This window comes from Cynoglossus semilaevis, chromosome 1 (assembly GCF_000523025.1).
Source record: "Cynoglossus semilaevis isolate Cse_v1.0 chromosome 1, Cse_v1.0, whole genome shotgun sequence".
NCBI classification, from domain to species: domain Eukaryota; kingdom Metazoa; phylum Chordata; class Actinopteri; order Pleuronectiformes; family Cynoglossidae; genus Cynoglossus; species Cynoglossus semilaevis.
In genome coordinates this window covers 19081378-19102340 of record NC_024307.1, presented here as the reverse complement: position 1 = coordinate 19102340, position 20963 = coordinate 19081378, and the positions used below count along the sequence as shown (strand labels likewise).

General features: G+C 41.5%; 3 protein-coding genes across 9 annotated transcripts; 1 reads left to right on the top strand and 2 right to left on the bottom strand.

Annotated features, from left to right (window-relative positions):
• The first annotated feature begins 5823 nt into the window (after positions 1–5823).
• Positions 5824–13226, top strand: bend3 (BEN domain containing 3). 3 transcript variants are annotated; one of them, XM_008316883.3, is made up of 4 exons: positions 5824–6146; positions 7261–7315; positions 7490–7668; positions 8560–13226. In XM_008316883.3, exons 2-4 carry the CDS (start codon positions 7264–7266, stop codon positions 10798–10800), a joined length of 2472 nt encoding a protein of 823 aa, XP_008315105.1. In that variant the 5' UTR covers positions 5824–6146; positions 7261–7263; the 3' UTR covers positions 10801–13226. The 3 variants fall into 3 exon arrangements, with proteins under 3 accessions (XP_008315105.1, XP_008315121.1, XP_008315114.1); XM_008316899.3 differs by lacking the exon at positions 5824–6146 and adding an exon at positions 6153–6434; XM_008316892.3 differs by lacking the exon at positions 5824–6146 and adding an exon at positions 6447–6604.
• Positions 13227–13648: 422 nt separating this feature from the next.
• On the bottom strand, positions 13649–16661 carry mtres1 (mitochondrial transcription rescue factor 1). Of its 5 annotated transcripts, none has more exons than XM_017031829.2 (5): positions 16552–16661; positions 15139–15447; positions 14949–15102; positions 14191–14263; positions 13649–14069 (listed from the first exon to the last, which is right to left on the bottom strand). In XM_017031829.2, the coding sequence occupies exons 2-5, from the start codon at positions 15425–15427 to the stop codon at positions 13887–13889; spliced, it is 699 nt and encodes a 232-aa protein (XP_016887318.1). In that variant the 5' UTR covers positions 15428–15447; positions 16552–16661; the 3' UTR covers positions 13649–13886. The 5 variants fall into 5 exon arrangements, with proteins under 5 accessions (XP_016887318.1, XP_024917392.1, XP_008315094.1 ...); XM_025061624.1 differs by having other exon boundaries at positions 14949–15112; positions 15143–15447; XM_008316872.3 differs by having other exon boundaries at positions 14949–15447.
• Positions 16662–17227: 566 nt separating this feature from the next.
• Positions 17228–20952, bottom strand: tmem151bb (transmembrane protein 151Bb). Its single transcript, XM_008316859.3, has 2 exons — positions 20429–20952; positions 17228–19833 (listed from the first exon to the last, which is right to left on the bottom strand). The coding sequence occupies exons 1-2, from the start codon at positions 20507–20509 to the stop codon at positions 18424–18426; spliced, it is 1491 nt and encodes a 496-aa protein (XP_008315081.1). The 5' UTR covers positions 20510–20952; the 3' UTR covers positions 17228–18423.
• Positions 20953–20963: the final 11 nt, after the last annotated feature.

The window sequence follows — 20963 nt, the reverse complement described above, 5'->3', positions numbered from 1 at the left end:
GGGGGGGGGGGGGGGGGGGTCCTTGCAACTGCTGCACATGTGAAGTGATGTGAACACTGTAGTCACTGGATTTATTCGAGTTTGTAAAATGAAAATCAAAAACAACAAAACCTGAAATACAGTCTTAAAGACAGCTGCAATTCAGTGTTTGTGATTGACAGGCCGTGAGTGTGTTTCCACAGAGAAACGACCCAGGAGTGATGTTGTGTGTATTAGCTTCTTTTGTTTGTCCTAAAGTCTGTATATGAGATCCTAGTCCACCCCGGGGCGGGAAAAGGTCACACAGCCTCTCCCCTTGGCCCTGCCAGCATGCACATTGAAGCTCCGCCAAGCAGTAATTATTAATGAAGAGACCTGAGCAAATGGACAGGAAATGCAGAGGTATTGATTGGGCCGGCTGCCCTGCTCTAAGGCATACAGGCAGGCGCCAGCCTGGTGGCCTGTGGTTTCCCAGGCTGCTGTCTGTGGAGGGGGGCGGTGGGGCAGCTAAGGTGTGAAACCAGGCCACCACTGGCAGCTGTCTGTCACATCGTGACCACAAGTGAAGGACACAGTGGTGGAAACATAGGGGCACTCAGAACTCTCCCTACAGGGACTGGACTTAAGACGTGGTACTGATGTTGACGTGGACAGGAACAGTAACAATGTTTAATGTTCAATGTTCAAAGTTACTGATTGCTCAAAAGCAGCTGAAACACCTGGGTTCTCCAGTCAGTGACAGAGATACAAGAAAAAGTCATAAAGTCGGGTTCCATCAGTACCAACAGTTCTCGTCTTTTCTTCTCTGAATAAAACATTGTGGTACACGAATGAAGACAGGAGTTCCGTTCCCGACTTTATTTGCTTTAAGTCGGAATCCACATGCTGTACTTTTTAACCCTGCTATCCTGACTTGCTTTTATCACACTGACCATGTCATTTTTATATATACTTAAAAAAACAGTCAAATGTGAATCATTTTTGAATATAAACTGTGTGATGTGTGACCTATTTTGCTGTTAAATGGCTATTTACTGACCTTGTTGTGTTGTGATGATGTCACTGATTGTGAAAGAAATAAAAGTGTGAACTGTCAAAATTTAAGTTTAATTTAATTTAATTTTTTTTTTATTTTGTCAGTCAACCCAACCCTCCCCCAGGCTGGAGTGCAGTGTTTTCTTAACCTTTTTTGAGCCACGGCAAATGTACTGTATATCATCAGGAAAAACCCCACAGCACACCACCCAACAGAAATCTTACAATGAAGTATATGTAATGAAATATAATAATCTTCCAGTTTAAATGACCTCATAAATGACTCAAATCTCAGCCTGTTTAGTTAAAGATAACATTGATATACTGGCAGGAATTGAAGAAAGACACACAAACATCTTCTTTAACAGCGCTGATTTTCTTTTAGTTTCCATAGCCATCTGCTGCCACCTAGCAGAAGAGGATTTATTGCTCTGCCTGTCACACATTGACGAACACATCATATAACAGTTGAACGATCAAACTAAAGGATGGCTTTCCTTCCAGTTTTCTTATGTTTCCATCACCATAGTTTGTCAAAACTGTTATGCAATGAAGTATAAGTCTCCTAGAAAAGTATTTAGTATTATTAGGAGGAAGACATTTTATTTTATTTTATTTATTATTATCTTTTCTTTAACGGGGTTTGGTCTTTATACTGTTACTTCTACATGGGGTATGCCAGTGATACTTTCTTCTGTAGATGCAGTTGGAGTACAGTTACATTTTAGGGCACAGATTCACAGAAGGGAGATGATGATGATGATGATGATAAAGAACATTCAGTCTTGTTCTCTAGTGTTCTATGAACATTAAGTCACCTGTCTCAAAGTAACGGTGCCAGTGAGGCTGCAGTGACAGAGGTAGAGCAGACCTACAGTGTGACTGGACATCGTCCACTCTCTCCGCTGCCCGGTCTTCCTGAGAACACAGAGGAACAGCGTGTGCCAGGGAAAAGCCTCGGGCTCTTCATGAAATATTTATCCTCACAGTGTAGAGACGCACGGAAAGTTACGCTGAAAGTTAATAGGATTAAACAGGGACAGAAGCTGAGCCGTGGCTCAACTATAGTACAGCACAGCACCTTTTATTCACATATAAACTCGATCCACTGTTGTGTAAAGTCGTTTAGGTGCTGAGGTCATACAGTATGATTCCAAACATTAGTCATTTCAATATGACATGAACAAAGTTCCAACAGTTTCATATCCTGCACAGTAAATGTCTCTCTGTGTTATAAAAGAAACATTTGGCAAAACTGTGACTATATGGGTCCTCGGTTTAAGACGTCCTCGAGCTACAGCATTCCAGGGTTACGATGCCATCTGCTATAAATTATTAAGAAAGTGTTGTTGCATCATTCCGCCATTGAAACTCGCCAACAACTAGTTCCTTTGTACTTGTCGGTTGTACCGTATACATTGGATTGTTCTACATTCACTTTCATTTGTGTTGTTTTTTTGGGAACTTTTTGCCCTTCGTTCTGACTCCCAGGTGTCAGTCAGACTCTTCTGATGTTTTTATGTCCTAGACTATGATGTCACCACTGTGTTAGGTGAGTGACAGGTACTGATGTAGAGTATGAGAGTTCTGACCTACATACTGATGTACAGTATGAGAGTTCTGACCTACGGGAACAGAACTCCAACATAGGTGGAGAAGCCCCTGTGTTTTATAAAACTACACAAATACAGTTGGGCTGTTGTTTTAAATCAGTTTAGTTATTGACAGTAATTGTATGTTTGATTTGTAGATAAGGCTACAAAGATACAGTCACGCCACAAAACCAGTTAAAATGTTTTAACCTATATTCATTCTTTGTGATTAGACAATGTGATAAAACAGTTGCAGTGGTTTTCCCCTCTTCAGTATCTCCTTACTGTTTGTAATCTTTTACATGCAGTGCAGGCTGTGGCTCCAGTTCCCCTGCTAGGTAACAGCCTGTGTATAAATGACAGGACAAACTTGAGTGTGCTGTAATTCAACAATCTCCATTAGTCTTCCTATCAGCGGCCTCTCAGTAAACACCTGCTAATATCATCATATAGCTGATGGTGATGGATGAGAGTCATTCTGTTGAGACGGAACAGTATAGCTGATTGGCTCCCCTGACACAAATGAGCATATTGGGCAAAAATGACACTTTAACGAGCTCGTCATGGTGTTAAGTACCACACACTGGCTCCTTGTCGCGATCCGTGCCCGGCTGACCCTCAGCCCCTGCACGGGGCATCTGCGCTTCATTGACTGACAGATCAGACTGTTAGGCAGACAGCTCATTAGAGGAGTAATGAGAGCAACGGCAGCCACACAGTGTCTTGTTGTGTCATCGCCGGGCTGACACATTGGTGGCAGGAGAAGGAATGCTCCCTGCACGAAAAAGTCAGCGATTAAGACAGAGTTGTGCCCCTGTGAGAGCTCCTCATCATCACAGACTAACTGAAAGTGGTGAAGTACTGACTCATCTAAGTACTCTACATAGCTAAGGTGCCAGGATCTAAATAAAACCCTGACTATACTACAAATATACTATAAAATATATTATTCCTTACAATAACACCATCCTAAGATCAAGTTTATCATTAATTTGACCTGAAAAATTCATTTATAAATCCCCTGATCTTCAACGCCAAAATCATTTCTATAAAAAGTGTACTTTGTTACATCAAGGTGTCAAATTATTGCTGGTATTATTTATTAAATCCGTGTCTTTTAGGTGTAGATAAACACAGTATTCTTCTTTTGATAGCACCCTTTGAAGCAATAGTTTGTGAACTTCTTCTGCAGCACCCCCTTTGGTAGACTATTGTTAAGTCCCCCACAAGTATTATTTAGCTCATCTTCACTGTGCTGTATTTAAAAACCTGTTCACGTTTCCTACATCTTTTTTTATTGTTGTACTGCATGAGACACTCGGGAGTGGCAGAGAAGTATATGAGGGCTGTGCAAGACATGTATGAGGCCAGGGAGATGGTAGTTAGATGTGTTGTCAGATTGACTGATGGGTTTGAGGTAGGGGTGGGGTTGTATCTGGGATCAAATTTTGTTTGCTATGCTAATCTAATGGCCAGGTTGACAGATGAGGTCAGGAGGCTCCATGGATCATGATGTTTGCAGATGACACTGTCATCTGTTGTAAAAGTAATAAAACATTTCATTTGCATCAATCCAACCTGTTGCACATGCTGAAACCTCTCAGCCGTGCCTGGCTGCAAACCCTACTTACTATATTTTCATGGCTGATGTACTTCATACCTCTGTGGTTACTGCAGTTGTACATATTACCTTTGTTATTAGGAATGGGCAGTTGTGCTGATCTTGCCCATTTCTGTCTCACACCAGAACTGTGTTCGGACCAGTCGCGCCTTTTCACTCCATAACTTTTTACCTCTTTCTGTTTACTACATGTTTGCGATCTTTTCACAACATTTACTTCATCTGTACCCTTGCATTTTCCTTAATTCTCCTTTAAGAATTCCATTCATCTTCACTCACACTACTCAGTAAGTATTTACAGTACTAAGTCAATTGTGAATACATCGAAACTAGAAGACCATTTTGTTTTATTACAAATACTTTGTGTGGTATTTTTGTTTAGTGCTGCATTGTGGGATTTTTTTTTTTCTGAAGTAACATATGTGCCATGGCTCAAACAAGATAAGGGTAACACTCGTCTGTACATGTTCACCACGTGTAAAGAGCGTAATGAAAGTCGTGTGTTTAACAAATAATAAAGCTGATACTGAAATATGCACTTTATGGAGAAAAAAAAACTTCTTGAAATAATTATTTTGCTTTCATTCTTTGACGAACCCCAAAATACAGTCACATTTCACTGTGTGTAGACATTTTTATATTCACTCTGTGAGTAGTGTGGCTGTACAGTGGCGCAACTACAAATCACACATCTCTCACTGCAGCACTCTTACTGCTGTTAATCATCACACCAGTTATTTCCTTTCATTTCTCCATTAAGGAAGTCATAAACATTCATTACTGGACGTTTTTATCTCTGATCTCTGGGCTGATAAGGTCATATTACACCAAGTATTGTTGCACAAGTGCAATTTGAGTACATTAAAAAATTTGACTTAATAGCAAATATCTGTACACACAGATTAAATTGTTCTTTATTAGATACGCATGTTTTAACGTGCTTTTGATTAAACTAGATTTAAATGACAGGAATGTTTAATGGTATTCTACAGAAACACATACTTCGTCAGTCCTACGATCTTGGAGCAGCAGAATTTAATTTCCAGAATATTTTTGCTCATAAAGGTTTACAAAATACAACGAACCGTGAGATTTGCGGTATGTATATACTGTACAACTGCGTTTATTTTGATGACGTTTACTTTCCATTTAGAATCAATCAATGTCGAGAAGACTGCGAACATTTTAAGGGACCATTCTGTAATTATTACAGAATCCACTTGAGGGCGACATTGCCCGTATGGTGGTCCTGTAGTTTTGGAAGTACGTACCCTGAAACAGTCCCCTTGACGTTTCGACTAAATCCATGTAAACATTTTTGCTCATGCTGTTATTTCAGTGCAGTCTCTTGTTCGTATTTCCGTTCCTTTTTTTTCTTGCTTGATTTGTCACGTCCTTTGTACGTTACTTACACTGTTCTATTTCACAACTGAAATGAGAAATCAGTGTAAAATATACTATAACTGACGGAAACTGAAATATAATATAATATAATATAATATAATATAATATAATATAATATAATGTAATATAATGTAATATAATATAATAAAATATAATATAATATGTTCAGGATATTTAACTTGATTTTACCGAAATAATCTGGATGGTGTTTGAAGAGTTCTTGGGGACACCTGTGAATTAAAGGCTAAAACACACAAAAAAACGTCTCCAGTGGAAGTAAGTGGACTTCATCCCCCGCCCCTTCCCTACCTCTGGCCCCTCAGCTGTGCGGAAGTGACACAGCAGCTCAAGCTTCGTGGTCACGTCACGCGAGAAAGCACAATAAGCCCAACGAGAAAAAATGTCAACAAGCAGAAAAAGAAGACGACTTTCGTTTTAAATGAAGCCCCCAGTGTGGCTGCGGACATGTCCTCCGAGTCGATTCTAACACCGGGGGTTTTCATGGACTGGTGACGGTGAGCTCCGGTTTTAACCGTTAATTCACCACCCGTTAGAAAGGAGGAGGGAGGCTGTGTCCACGCAAACACAGCCGCGTCATTACAGTTCACGCACAAAATACTGCGCTACCGTACGAAGCGGCTAATGTTGTTGTTTTCGTCATGAAACGCCGAGTGTGCGCGAAACTTGTTAACGCACTCTGATGTTTGGGTCCGTGCTCGAAAGAATGAGGAAGTGGCTGCTCAGAGAGGAGGCAGAGTTGTGGCACTTCTCCATCATCTGCCCGTGTCCACTCTGTCCTTACAGTATGTCCTAATGTCCCCACGGGTCGTGTGTGTTCTCCACAGTAGCTGTTGTGATAGACGTGTCCATGTGATCCAGTGTCCAGTTGCAGTTGCATCACTTTTCTGTTCGTAGTCCGTAATAGCTGCTAACTTTAACACTCGATGTTTATGTCTCCACAAACCTTTAAACGGTGAGGAACAACGATATTCGATATTCCACGTACTGTGTCTAAAGTAAAAAATACAGCAGAGATATTTCTTTTTACCTACATGCAAAGTAAAAGTACAATGGTCGTGTACTTTATTTTTAAAGTTTTTAGCCAACAAACTAACTTTGTCATCTTCCCTCAAAAGTACCATTGGTCACAATAGATGGTGTAACAAATGCTACCGTGTCTGTTGAGCCAGTACACATAGTACTGTAACTTATAACTATGTGTATAATAATCTCTAAAACCTAGTAACTGGAAATTTAAACTGAAGTTGATCTTTTAGATTTATTGACAATTTTATAGCAGAAAATAATTTGTAACTGTTGATGTTTATTTTACTATTATTATTATTTATACAATGTTTATTCTCATCACATAGTTATGGAACATTTGCCACAAACTGTACTCACTCCTCAGTTCAACAACTTCAAAAATAAATATAAATTATATATTTTGTAAATTTTAGTTATAGAGAAGTTGTCTTTTTAAAAAAACGGACTAAAGATTTCACACTTTGAACAGATTGAATCAGAAAACTCAGATACAGCTTGTCAACATCTTTGAGTGAATATAAACAAGGTAATTTTATATGATAAAATTAATATAATACATTTTTGTAAATCTTTCCTTTCTAGGCTATGAATTTCAGTGAGCATGGGGACGTTTCATGTGAAGCAATGCTTGAAAAAGGCAAGTTCTTTAATCTTTGACTTTGCATCTGTAACAATAGACAAAGGAACACAGACGTATTTGGGTCAGGGATATTTTTAAAAGGGAAAAAAGTGGCGTGGGAGAAAATAGGGAAAGTCTGATCATGTGACAATTGATTACACAAGTAACTGGTGAATCTCTGATTATCTGCAGAGGACGAGCATGTCTGGGACATTAAAAAGGAGACAGAGGACCATGTTATTTGTAATCAGTCTGAGGAGAGTGGAGGAAGACGTCCTGAGGCCTGTGGAACCAGCAAAAGGACCTCAGCGGAGGTGGAGACTGATGCAAGCCAGTCTACCTGCAGCAAGAGAGCCAGAGTCTGTGGTGACGTAAGTTCACCTCAACACATGTCTCACATGAAATGGCTTCAAATTGTCTTTACATCATAAAGATTTAGCGTATACATTCTAGTGGCCATTTCTGACTGATGACACCGATCTTTCTACTGCGTGTGTAGAAAATCAGCAGCAAAAAGCCTCGATGCCTTGTTTGATTTTTAATAACTGTACAGTAGTAACAGAGACAGACACCAAGTGTATCTTTACTAAAATATCTAAATATATTAACTGTTGTATACAGGAGGTCCCCAGTTTACAATGTCCTCAACTTACAGCGTTTTGTGGTTAGGTCCCCATCTCCCATAAATGTATTAAGAAGTCTTGTTCCATCATTCCAACGTACAGCGTTAAAACATATATCGTATGGGAGCTTGTTGACGAGCGGAATACCTCATCATGCAAGCGCTGTACATGGAAGATGGTTTTGTTTACATTGGATTGTGCTACATCTGCTTTCTTTCTTTATATATACTGCAGGCTTCAAAGGATTTGCAAATTGGATTGTGCTACATCTGCTTTCTTTTTTTATATATACTGCAGGCTTTAAAGGATTTGCAAATCATTAATGACTCCATTGTAATATTTGTGTTAATGTTATATTATTATCATTTTATTTTTAAATAAATAAATATTAGAAATGGGGGCAGTGGTGGCTTAGTGGTTAAGGAAGTGGTCTTGGGTCCAGAGGGTTCCAGGTTTGAGTCCACCAGCTGCCAAGGTGTGTCTGAGCATGGCTCCGTCCCCACTCACTGCTCCCTGGTTCTTAAAGCTGCCACTGTTCACTGTGGTGATGGGTTAAAAACAGAGGTCACATTTGGTTGTGTGCAGTGGTGAGCTGTGTCACAATAGTTCACTTTCACTGTAAATGTTGTTTCTATGCAGATGAAGAGGCGACTGATAGATGTGAGCAGCAGACATGAGCCACTGTGCCTCACCACAATGGGGGAGAGAAGAGAATGTGTCCATGAGACTGACAGAGTTTCCTACAAAAAGCCTCTCTTCAGCATCTCCCACAGGATCTCAGAGAAGAGGAACACACCTGTGACACCGGAGCAGCAGACCAGCCATCGCGTTGCAAACCAGCACAACCACAGCAGCAGCATCTTCTCTTCTGAGTCACAAATTCTGGAGGAAAATGTCCAGATGGAAGACCTGCTCATCGCAGCGAGTTCAGGTCAAGACTCATCAACAATAAACTCCAGCCTTTATCCCCTGATAGAGAAAATGTTCTTCATTCTCAACACCCTCAGCTCCAGTATGACTCAGCTCCACAGCAAAGTGGACCAGTTGACTCTTGAAGTCATGCGAATAAAACGGCAGGTCAAAACGTCTGAGCTGGTGACGGAGTTCCAGCCTCCTCCTGAATATCTTCTAACCAGCGACGAACTGAATCAGTTGATGGAGCAGACGTCCAATGCTGGAGAACTAGGGTGTCGGCTGCTGGTTCATCTCTTTCCAGAGCTGTTTAAAGCCAGGGAATGCTCTCATAAATGCACAGCCAGCAAGAGAGTGCTGGAGTCTCTGCATCTGCAGCTGATACGTAACTATGTGGAAGTGTGCTACCCTGTGGTCAAGAGCAACAGCATCTGGCAGGAAGAATGTCTTCTGCAGATCATTGACTTCTTCAACCGCTTCTGGACACAGAGGGACGTGGAGAGTTCTCAGTCTCTCAGGAAACAGACACTCACTGGTGCAGCTATTAAAACTGAGCATCCTCACACTTTTCATTTCATCAATGAGCAGCGGAAGGAGGAGCAAGTTACTTCAGATACTCAGCCGAGCAGGCTGCCGTCTGCGACGGACACTGACTTTAGTACACAAGTCTCAGACGAGGTGGACGACTTCTCTTCCCCGGAGGACTCTATAGTTTTTCTTATGCACCAACTTTTCCCTGAGGTGTTTGAAGGAGGCAGAATGGCCGATAGCTCAAACAGTTTGAGTCGAGCTGGGCAGCTGATTTTGGACCCTGACAAAATAGACATAATAAGAAGGTATATGGAGGCAAATTTCCCAGATGTGCCTAAGGACAGCTGGTTACAGGTCTGCATCCAGCATATAGAGGACGCCTTCGAGGGATCCCACAGTAACGGAAATGAAAGTGTACTTGATGACATCAACAACGATGGCAGCGACCTGGCCAGCCTTTCAGAAGACGTGTCTCCTAGTAAAGAGCCAGAGTTGATGGACTACGAAAGACGAAATCGCAAATCCAAAAAGTCACTGTTGCCGCCCGTGGATTTTGACAGTCTGGACATTCCCCTGCCAGACTTCCACATTTCCCAGGAGTACCTTCTGTCCAGGGAGCAGCTCAAGAACAACTACGACTGTTCCCTCTCCATTGGGAATTTTGCCTCTCGGCTGCTGGTGCTTATGTTTCCTGAGCTCTTCACCCACGAGAACATAAGAAAGCAGTACAACTGTAGCGGATCACTTGGAAAAAAGCAGCTTGACCCTGTACGGGTGAACCTAATCCGTCATTACGTGCAGTTGGTCTATCCTCAGGCCAAGAACAACAGAGTGTGGATGTTAGAGTTTGTGGGAAAACTGGACGAAAGGTGTAGAAGACGGGACACCGAGCAGAGGAGGTCGTACCTGCAGCAGCGCAAAGTGTACGGCCCGGAGTCGGAGCAGGACTTGTTTTGTCAGCTGACTCAGCTAAATCCAGATGTCAGGGAGGATCTCGATATTCCCTCTTTACCTCCTGAGAAAAGCAGCAAAGACTTTTGCAGAATTCCTCTGGATGAGTTGACAGTGTGTAAACCAGACTTCCCCGTGCCGTCGGTCTACCTTCTCTCAGATAACGAGGTACGGGAAATCGTCCAGCAGAGTCTCTCTGTGGGTAATTTTGCTGCCCGCCTGCTGGTGCGTCTCTTTCCTGAACTCTTCACCCAGGAGAACCTGCGGTTGCAGTACAATCATTCGGGGGCCTGCAACAAGAAGCAGCTGGACCCCGTGCGCCTCAGACTCATCCGTCACTACGTGGAGGCCGTGTATCCTGTGGATAAAATGGAAGAGGTGTGGCACTACGAATGTGTGCCCAGCATTGACGAACGCTGTCGGCGTCCTAATAGGAAGAAGTGTGACATTCTTAAAAAGGCCAAGAGGTCAAGCACTGTGACCTAGACGTTCAATAATATAGGCAAGTCTTTGTGTCTGTGTGTATCGAAATAATTGCACATTATCTGAGCTGAGAGGACGTTGTTCAAACCTTACACACTGTCTTTTCAGAGTGACGCCAGGCTGTTACTAGTTTCTTTTGTTCTTTTCTTATACTTTGTCACTACAGCAGCAGATGCTGTAGACTAGATGACTAATGCGGGGTGTTTTTTTTTTTTAAGTGTGGTTGTGTGAGTACCATCACACAGTCAGTGCTGATATCTATCACATATAGGCAATAAAAAAAGTTCACCCAATTAAATTCATGTGTAGGATATCAAATGCACTAGCCTTAAGATCTACATTTAGCAAAAGCCACTGAAACCACCACTTGAGTTATACATTTTAATAAATGTAAGATAAGTTGAAGCTAATTATTTAGACAACATTAAAACTCAATTAAAAGGTAAAATAACTGATCACATCATCTCTCTTATATTATAGGTGGGACAGAGAAATGCTATTTTTAAAAATGAGCACTTTTTCTATGGAAGTATACAGGCGGTCCACGGTTTACGACATCCTTGTCCTACGGCGTTGTGTGGTTATGTGCCACCTCCCATAAATTTATTAAGAAATTCTTGTTCCTTCATTCCAACGTACAATGTTAAAAAATAATGTTGATGTTGATGTTTTTGGGAACGTTTTGAGCTTCATTCTGGCTCCCAGGTGTCAGTCAGACTCTCCTGGTGTTTTTATGTCCTAGATTATGATGTGACCACTGTGTTGTGACACAGGCTCTTGGGTAGAGTATATGAGTTCCGTCACATCATCTAACATTAGTCGAGGAATCCCCTGTATTGGCAACTCCTTTTTGGGTCACTGCTCATTGTTTGAGAATCAGAATATGTTCCTGCCATATTTTAGTGTCTTTTCCTTGGGTGCAAACATTCAGCGACACAGGAGTTACCACGACTGTTACCACGTTTATCACATCGGTCAGAGTTAATATAGTTTAAAAGGTCAAAAAGCGCTACTGATGAATGCTTCAGACAGTCCATGTGCATACATCGGGACTTTCTCGCTGCTATGCTGTCAGCTGACAGAAGTAACACAATAGAAGAAACAATAGAGGGCCCTGTTTTACAAAGTATGGTACTGTTCATCTGTCAGTACTACTGTGTGTGGATAGGTTTACTAAGTCAAAGGGCAAATGCATAAACCAGGGGTCACCAACTATATTTGGTGGAGAGCCAGATATTTCTGGACAGACACCTCAGAGACCACTCACTAAAAAAAAATTAAGTAAAAATCTTTTTTTTTTAATTGGATCATAAATAACGGGTATTACTCTTTGATCCTCACAATTTTAGAATCCAGTTATTGGCCAAATTGGATGGTTCGGTTGGCCGGATTTGGATACGAGCCACTCGTATATACAATTCCAAGTTAAAAGTTAGAACATTTGAAATTCTCCAAACTGGAGATTCTAAAGTTCAAATAACAAAGATTTCTACAATTGCCTAACAGCACCAGTCGATGGATCGTTCCCTGGACTTCCTGTCTGGAGTTAGCATGTTGTTAGCCTCTTGTGTGGGTGGGTTTTCTCCAGCTAGTGCAGTTTCCAACCACAGTAATTCCAACATAATTTGTTGTAGCTTTTTTCGCTTGATTATGTTACTGAAGTGGTTAAAAAGTTATTTACCTTGTTTTACTTATGGCTGCCATATTTGCTCTCTACAAGGCTAGCACCAGGTCCCAGCACTGACTGTGTCACTACTTAATAAACCATGTGAAATCTAACGAAGCTAAAGACTTGTGGTGGCATAGATATGAAATGTTAAGACTTTTGCAAAGAGGCTAAATTTGTTTCTTTGCATCTTTATTTTAAGTGAAGGTTCGATGGCACACTAGCATAGCCTTGGTGACATATATGGTAGGCAAATCTGTGTTTCATCTTTATCCAACCACACTTATTAAAAAGAACACCCATTCCCTTGATGTAGTCTTATTAATGTTTGAAAGATCTGAAATTTACTAATATTTTTAACCAAAAAAATCTCAGCACTTATGTAACAAACTTAAAATGTTGTAGCCTTACACTGTAGCTGTTGCCGATTCTTTAGTGCCCAAGGATAACAATAATTAAAAGTGTAGTTAAGAGCTTGGCACATGATTCAAAAAATGCAAAGATGTCACACATTTCATCTGTTATAATTATCATCAAAGCACCACAGTGCGTTTTGACAGAACGTTGTGAGGCTGTTACACTTGGTTATATTTTTTCAGTATGCATTTCCACTATTTTTGACTACACATATGTAGCATTGTGCCACAAGTTTTAACAACAATGTGCTGGTGTTAAAACTTCTAATCAAAGTTTATATTCTAGAGGTAATTTAATGTCACCATGGCTCATGGAAAACCTTTTCTAATAAAACCCTAATCATCAATGACACGAGTGGCTCTATCACATCTATGATGTGTTAACACGAAATGTCAAATTAAAAATTCATTTATAATAAGCTGAGAAAACTTATTATAGGCAGCTCGTCAATGTCATACTTTTCTTAAAGTATGATGTGGACTACAGATCCCCACTCGTCAATGTCATACTTTTCTTAAAGTATAATGTGGACTTATTACTTATTACTTCGTACTGTAGTTGTTCGTGGCAGACCAGTTTTCAATCAGTAAAAGGATGGGAAGGTTAAAAAGAATACCAGTTTTCAATCAGTAAAAGGATGGGGGGAAGGTTAAAAAGAAGTGTTCATAAGAGCAATAACCAACCTGTTCATGTTACGCTGCACTAGTAGTAATATTTCCAGCTAAGTAAAAAGACAAAGGCCTCTTTGGAAAAAAAACACACTGACCCTTTTTTAGACCCACTGATATAAAAAACAACTTTTATTTAGACTTTCCACAGCTAACATTAATTGATCAGATCAACAAATGTTTGTTAAAACATCGGACAATTGTCTGATTTGCATGAAACCACTGGATCTAATCCATTCAGCATGACGGTGGTGTGAGGCCAGTCATGTTAACAGGCATAACATCTCTGTACAGGTGACTTAACTGAGCCGCTGAAACACGGTCTGTCTTGTTTAAGTTCAGGGTTTAAGGGCTTCTTCCTGAGAGAGTTCTATGAATTTCCAGCGCCTTAGAGCAACTTTGTACTTTTCTGTGTTACTTTTCTCTTCAAAGACTTTTCTGATGACAACTCTCATCAGAGTAACTTTGTGGTCTGATTGGTTCTCTGAAAGCACCATATCCAGTTTGTCCCCGATTTTCACCTAAAAAAACCCCACAAGAATAAAATGGGTTAGAGAACAGATGGAGTAGCAGGATTTAGTCGTCTTTGATACGTTATATTTAAATATAGGCATATGTTACACTTTTCAAGGTATCACTTACTGTTTTACTTTTCTTGATAAGTCTCAGTCCATTCAGTCTGAGTTTGTTGCCATAAAAGGCGTCTTCAATTTTTCTGCACAAAAGATCAGAAACAATGCTCATACATATGGGATGAAAAGATTGCTGGTGATTATGGCAACATTTAATAGAGGTCCACTGTCCAATATCTCCACCGTAGAAACACATGTTACTGTCAGTTGACCAAAGGTGAAATTTGTCAGGTTTTATGGCATAAAACATGTTCTCTTATTTGTACAAAATTTGTAAAGTACATTTAAAATGACCGAGTATCTTTTTACCCTTGACAGTAATAATATGTTTGGTTTGATGGGGAACACATGGGTAAACATTTGTCATTTTCAGGTTTTAGATTCTTCTTCTTCTTCTTCTAGCTGTTCCCTTTAGGAGCTAACATGGTGGATCATCTGTCTCCATCTCACCCTATCCCCTGCCTCCTCTGCTTTGACACCAACCATCTCCATGTCCTGTTTCGAGACATCCTCCTCTCCTCTTTCCTGTCAACTCTCATCTCCAACATCCTTTGTCCGATATCTCTACTATCTCTTCTCAACATTTGTCCAAACCATCTCCATTTCTCCTCACTTTATCTCCAAACTGTTCCACCTTAACTGTCATTCTAAACTGCTAACCTCTAATATATATATATATGTATATGTATATATATATATACAGTATATTTGCACAACTATTAAAAAAACAAGTCCATTTCAGCCTTTGCAGATAGGAGTCAAACTCACTTGTGTGACAGGTCCAGGCCAGCACGAAAAATCACATCGTAGCGGAAAGACTGCACATATTTTTCCAAGTCTTTATAATCCTTTGGTAGATTTGGGTCCTCTTGCAACTCATCTTCATAATCACTGTCCTCTGGATCCTTTTCCTTGTCTTCATCTTCCTCCTCCTCTTCCTCCTGTAACGCCCTTTCATCTTCCTCCTCCTCTTCCTCCTCCTGTAACGCCCTACGTGCACCTTTCTTCTTGCTGCTCTTGAACCTCAGATGATGAACTGACCAACTTCTGACGGGGTCTCTGTTGTGTAAAGTCAACCTGTGGCAGCCTATTGCTGGAAATGCCAAACAGCCGGACAGCTGTCGGGTGTGGATGGTCCTGGGACACCATGTGGTCTCCCTTAGTCCGTATCCAGCAGCCAGCAGCTGTCTGTGGTGCAGCCTCCCGAGCTGCCTCATGGTCAGGGCCTGCACCACCAGATTCTGCATAGCAGTCCTTTAAGCAGTCGCTAGAAAAACACAAGATGTCAGGAAGGGTTTTTGGTCATACATGTTTGAAATCTCTCACTACACCTGGACAGAAGTAACGGAACTTCATCTCACTGGTAATCTTACCAAAGCTCCAGCCTCTTTGATGTTTACGTTGTTGGCCAGAATCAAGTGAACAGACAGGTATTTCAATGAGTGATCGTACCTTACCAATTAATTATCTCATTCTGGGCAAATTAATAAATTAAAGTTGTTTGGAAAACTTGTTGAAGTAAACTGGAAGACTAAGGTCTGCTACCTTATTCTGTGGCACTCAAGAGTAGGAGACACAAAGAATAAGAAGGCAACATAATAGTAGTAGAAGAAGAAATTACAAAGTATGTAGTTTTTAAATTGAAAACAAGAAACACCATTGAACAGATGACAGTGGCAGCAGTGGCCCCCAGCTCTATGGAGTTGTGATGTTCTAATTTCAGACTGTATTTGTTAATGTCAAACATTCCCAAAGTTTCTCCAGGGATCTGGCATTATTTATTAACAGTTTATTTTTGCTGCAGATGGCTTTGACCCATCCCAGAGTGCAAGGGCAGATAAGTGATCTGCCAGTGAACCACCAGCAGTGACTATAGTTTGCCCTTGATTCGTGTCTTCTCAGTTATTCTACCGTCTCGTCTCTTCCTACCTTTATAGGGTTTTACCTGATTTTTTGTGTCACAATTTATAGGTTTAAACCTTCAGCATACGCCGAAATTAATTGTTTACATCGCAGCAAGTGTACACAGCAGTCGTCAGTCTTAAGGTTTTAGCTCCGCAGCAAGTGTACACAGCAGTCGTCAGTTTTAAGGTATTATAGGACTTACGGGCTGTACAGGAAAATACCGTAGGCTCCAGAATAACAACATTGTGCTAGAATGATTTGCTCTACCGAAGAAATCGTAAACACTGCAGAGCCGACTGACAGCAGTCATCGACAAACAGGAACTTCACTTTAGCTCAGTGAGCTAATGGACTCAAGCAGCTCACTTCACAACAATCTACTGTTTATCACTGCAGTTCACGGACTGCAAAGTGTCAAAGGTGAAACGTTAATAATATAGTTAAACGTACACTTTTTGTCCACTTACCAACGCAGTAACCTTTTACGCAGCCTCCTTCGCCGTTTCCGCTCTTGAGTTTTTTTGCCTGTTGGCTGAGGTGCGTTTGCTGCCACCTGCTGCAACGGAGTATAAGTAACAACAACGTGCAGAGCACACGGGCAATGAAAACGGCCGACAATAACGTATTGTTATTATTATTATTATTATTATATATTACTGGTTTGCGGTACCACTCAGTAGCAGCCGACCGGTCCTTGATTCAAAAACGTTGGGGACTGCTGCTTTAAAGAATGGGTCCCGAACTCCTGGTCTGTGGACTGGGACTGGTCCATAGATCATTTAGTCCTGGGCTGCAGCAGACTACAGTGAAATAATTAATATTATACACTATTTAAAGAAAATCTGATCATTTCCATTTACTTTCTTTATTTAAAGATAATCAAGTGATTTTATTTTTTAAAGTAATGGATCTTGCAGACTAATACCAACAGAATACGGTTTTCAAAATGTTTTATTTTGCAAATAAAACATTTATTTTGAAAAAAGATAATTGAAAAAAATTGGGATTACTGGGATGGGAGCCAATCCTAAATGTCATCAGACAAAACCTCAGGACAACACTGGAGGACGACTTGTTGAGACAATCCATCATCACAGATGTTCATTTCTGGTCTATTCTGACTGTTCAGTTGGACTAATATATAATCTACATGTTTATTAAATATTGAAAAAAATAATAATAGTAAAAGAAGCAGTATTACATATACTGAGTTAATCTGTGTTGTAACTAATTAAAGCAGATTAATAAATATGGCTCAGACAGTTTGTTGTTTCACACAAACTCTATATTTCAGCTGTCTTTTGATAACAGAAGAATATGTAATAGTAGATATAGCAGACATAAACCAGCATATGTTTTATTCAGTGAGCTTTTTTTCAGGTAACTCAACTGGTAGCCCTGTGTTCAGTAAATGCCAGCATCCGTACGTCAGGCTTGTGTCACCCTATAAGTTTATACGGTAAAATCAGCATAGAAGAAGTTTTTAAAAAACTGAACTTCAGCACCACTCTCATCAGATTCTCTTAAGATTTGTTCTTTCAAAAAAGACCAAGATTCGGCAGATCTATCATCTCTATAAGGACACAGATGTCGCTGTATGGTACTGCTACATAGCGTCAACAGTTGACTGTAAACAAAGTTACATAGTAATTTTGCTTGCTGAGACATAATAATAAAAAAACATTTCCACCATACTACACATAACGAACCACCATGCAGAGAAACAACAACAACACTGTCATTTTGTGTGGGACAAAATTAAACTAAAACTGTGTCACAGTAAAACTATACAATATAGTCTTGTGTTTATATGCATTTTCTTTTTCTAATTGAGTATGGTGAATTTATTTTGTAATTATCAATACAAATATATATTTTAATACTTGAAATCCACACAAAAAATTGATTCCAAATTGCTTGACCTTGTTGCTCAGGGTCAATTCTTGTGGTTTGGTATTTGGACATTTTAGCAGTCCCACTGGTCCGTGTTGAGGTTTTCTGAGGTAACTGCAGTTTCAGTTTCATACAGACTGAACACATGAGATCCTAAAAGCTATGGCAATGACATACAGTATAACAGTCTTGAGTTTCACTGGAAGCAAACTGATGTTTTGTGTCTTTTGTGTCCTACAGTAGTACCATCACATACTGTATTACTCTCATTAGTTATTGCTATTGCTTTGGTGCAACCCAAACATTCAGACGTTAGGCAACCGTTTCACACAACAAAGAATAACAGCATAAGTCTGTGCATCACCAATTCAAATGTGTTTTCACCCGCCATCAGTTTTTTTTTATGCTACAGAGATACCACTGAGTTTTGTCCGTGACAGACAGAGTCATAGAGAGGTCTCCACACAGGAGCTGTGTCTGTGGAACGACCTGTGGCTGTGACAGTTCTCGCTGCAGTGAACAATTAGCACAGGGTAGCAAAGTGCATCTTCATAGTCTGGAGGTTCCTCCTCATCTGTGTTGAGGCGCTGCGATAAACAGCGGGTGTTTTCACTGGGACTCTCTTGGTCATCCAGACTGCCACTCCTCCAGAAGCAGCTCCGCTGGGATCCGTAGCGGCGAGCCAGGGAGAAGCGGCTGCCGCTGAAGGGGATCCGGGAGCTGGCACCAGTGCAGATGCTGAGAGCACTTCTGGAGAACACAGAGGAACAGCTGATGGCACGATGGCAACGCTCACAATTCTGACGAACGCCACTGAAACTGGACGGACACTGGGCTAGGTCCATTAGGCCGGCCTCTGAATAACTGGGCACCAGCTGCTGATTGGATCGAATGTGCCACTCCAGCTCAGTACTGTCAATGGTGTTCACTCGTGGAATACGGCGCCAATATGGCCGCTCATCGCACGGCGTCACGGGGAGGTAATCGTGGCCAAAGAGCTTCTCTACGCGATAGTGAAGGTACGCGGTGCGGTACTCAGTGAAGACTCTGAGAGGCCAGGAGAAGGTGAGGAACGACGCAAACCAGAAGACGTAGTGGGACAGGTACCAGGGTGGACGGTCAGGGTCAGACAGCACCAGGATGTACTCCTTGAGGTCAATGTTCTTCAGGTGCATGCCCTCCCTTGCCTCCATGTAGTCATCGAGGCCCTCGTTGTCGGTGAAAAACCTTGCTCTCTGTGTGAGGTAGGAATTCTCAGACTCCACATTGGCAAAACTAAAACACTTGGTGAAGCGCATCTTTGTCAGGGCCGACTTCTCCAGACCCAGCAGCTGCTTGGAAACATCCTTCACTCCACAGTGGCTGTAATCAAATTCGGCCTCTGCAACATGGGTGTTGACGCGTTCGTGGTACACCTGGGTACTCGTGTAAGGGTCCCCGTTACGGTAGCGTGTGACCTGGCGTGTTCGTCGAACATAGTGGTAGCTTATGGCCTTCCACCAAATGCAGGGCTTGGCTTGCTGCATCCTCTGGATGCGCTCAGAGATGCCTTCCACGTCCACCTTGTGCTGTAGCTCATTCTTCACATGGCAGTGCCAGCACTCCACCAGGTAGACCAAATAGAGCATGCCCAGTAGGGCCAGAGGGATGTAGATGTAGCCGTCAGAGCACGGGGTGTCATGGTACATCATGGACTTCCCTTTGAAGGCACTGTCAAAGGTGAGGCGGGTGACCTTGGTGACATGACACCACACCATGGCTCCCATGCAGCCGTACATTAGAACAGACAAGAGCAGACATTTCCAGAAACTCTCCCGACACAGGGACTTGCTCAGGGACTGCTTCAGTGGTCGTTGCTGTTCAACCAAAATAAAGCACAAACAGAAGTGGTGATCAGTCACGTCAGGCTGCGGCCTGCGACATCTGTAGCACAGTCATTATCCTAAATGAAGCTGGACTGAATTTGACAGATGAACTAGGGCACAAGTACAGTACAGATTTGAAGTCACTGTTTCATGAATGGATTTCATAGGTAAAACCATTGTAAATAATAATAAATAAATGTGTGTAAAAAACAATAGGATGTAGTAAATAGGAATACAGTATAGCAAGTAAGAAATTAGTTTCAGGTTAAGATGTTTGTTTTTCATTGTTAGATGTTTGCTATTTACATTCTGCTGGAGGGGGGGGGGTTTCTCTGTGAAATAATCACTAGGGGCTGCGTTACTTACAGCATCACAAAAGGCAAATTAAGTCCAGTGATATTATTATAGTTTTGTTACATCAGATAACATAAGATTTAAAAACTCATTTATCATCACTTGATGATGTCCATTACAGTAAACACTGGACATACTGTATATACAACATCCATTCATTTTAAATACACACACATGCACCTATAACTGATGCTGACATGAGAGCACGATACGACAACAACAACAGTACTACCTCCTCCCTGGTGTCTTCTTCAAAAACAGTAGTAGTGCTGCTTTCACTCGCTGTTGCTGCAGCCGACGCTGGTGGGGTCATGGTGCTGCTCGGCAGCTACTAATGTTGTCAATAATACAAACAACAGTGTCGCTGATGACAGCAGGGCGTGGAGAAGAAAGATGTTTGAGCGGCGGCTTCTGCAGCGGCTCCTCGTCCGTCCAACGACGATCAGTGATCAGACCGCTGCCATTCACAGCTTCACCGCCCAACCATTAGCCGTATCTGTCGGCGTGAAATAGCCCTCTGTGTGAGGGCAATCTTTTTTTTTCCCTCCCGACGGCTGTGAAATTACCGTAAAGTGCACGTGAGTGCGTGCGTGTTTGTGCATCTACAGGGAAGCCCGCATCCTGCCTCATTCTGTGTAGCACAGCTGTCAATGCGGCAGTAACATGATCGCAGGTGGTGCTGGTATTAACCGCTCGTTATTACAAAGCCCACGCGCCCTGGCCCGCAGGGAGCGGTGTGTGTGTGTGAGAGAGAGAGAGAGAGAGAG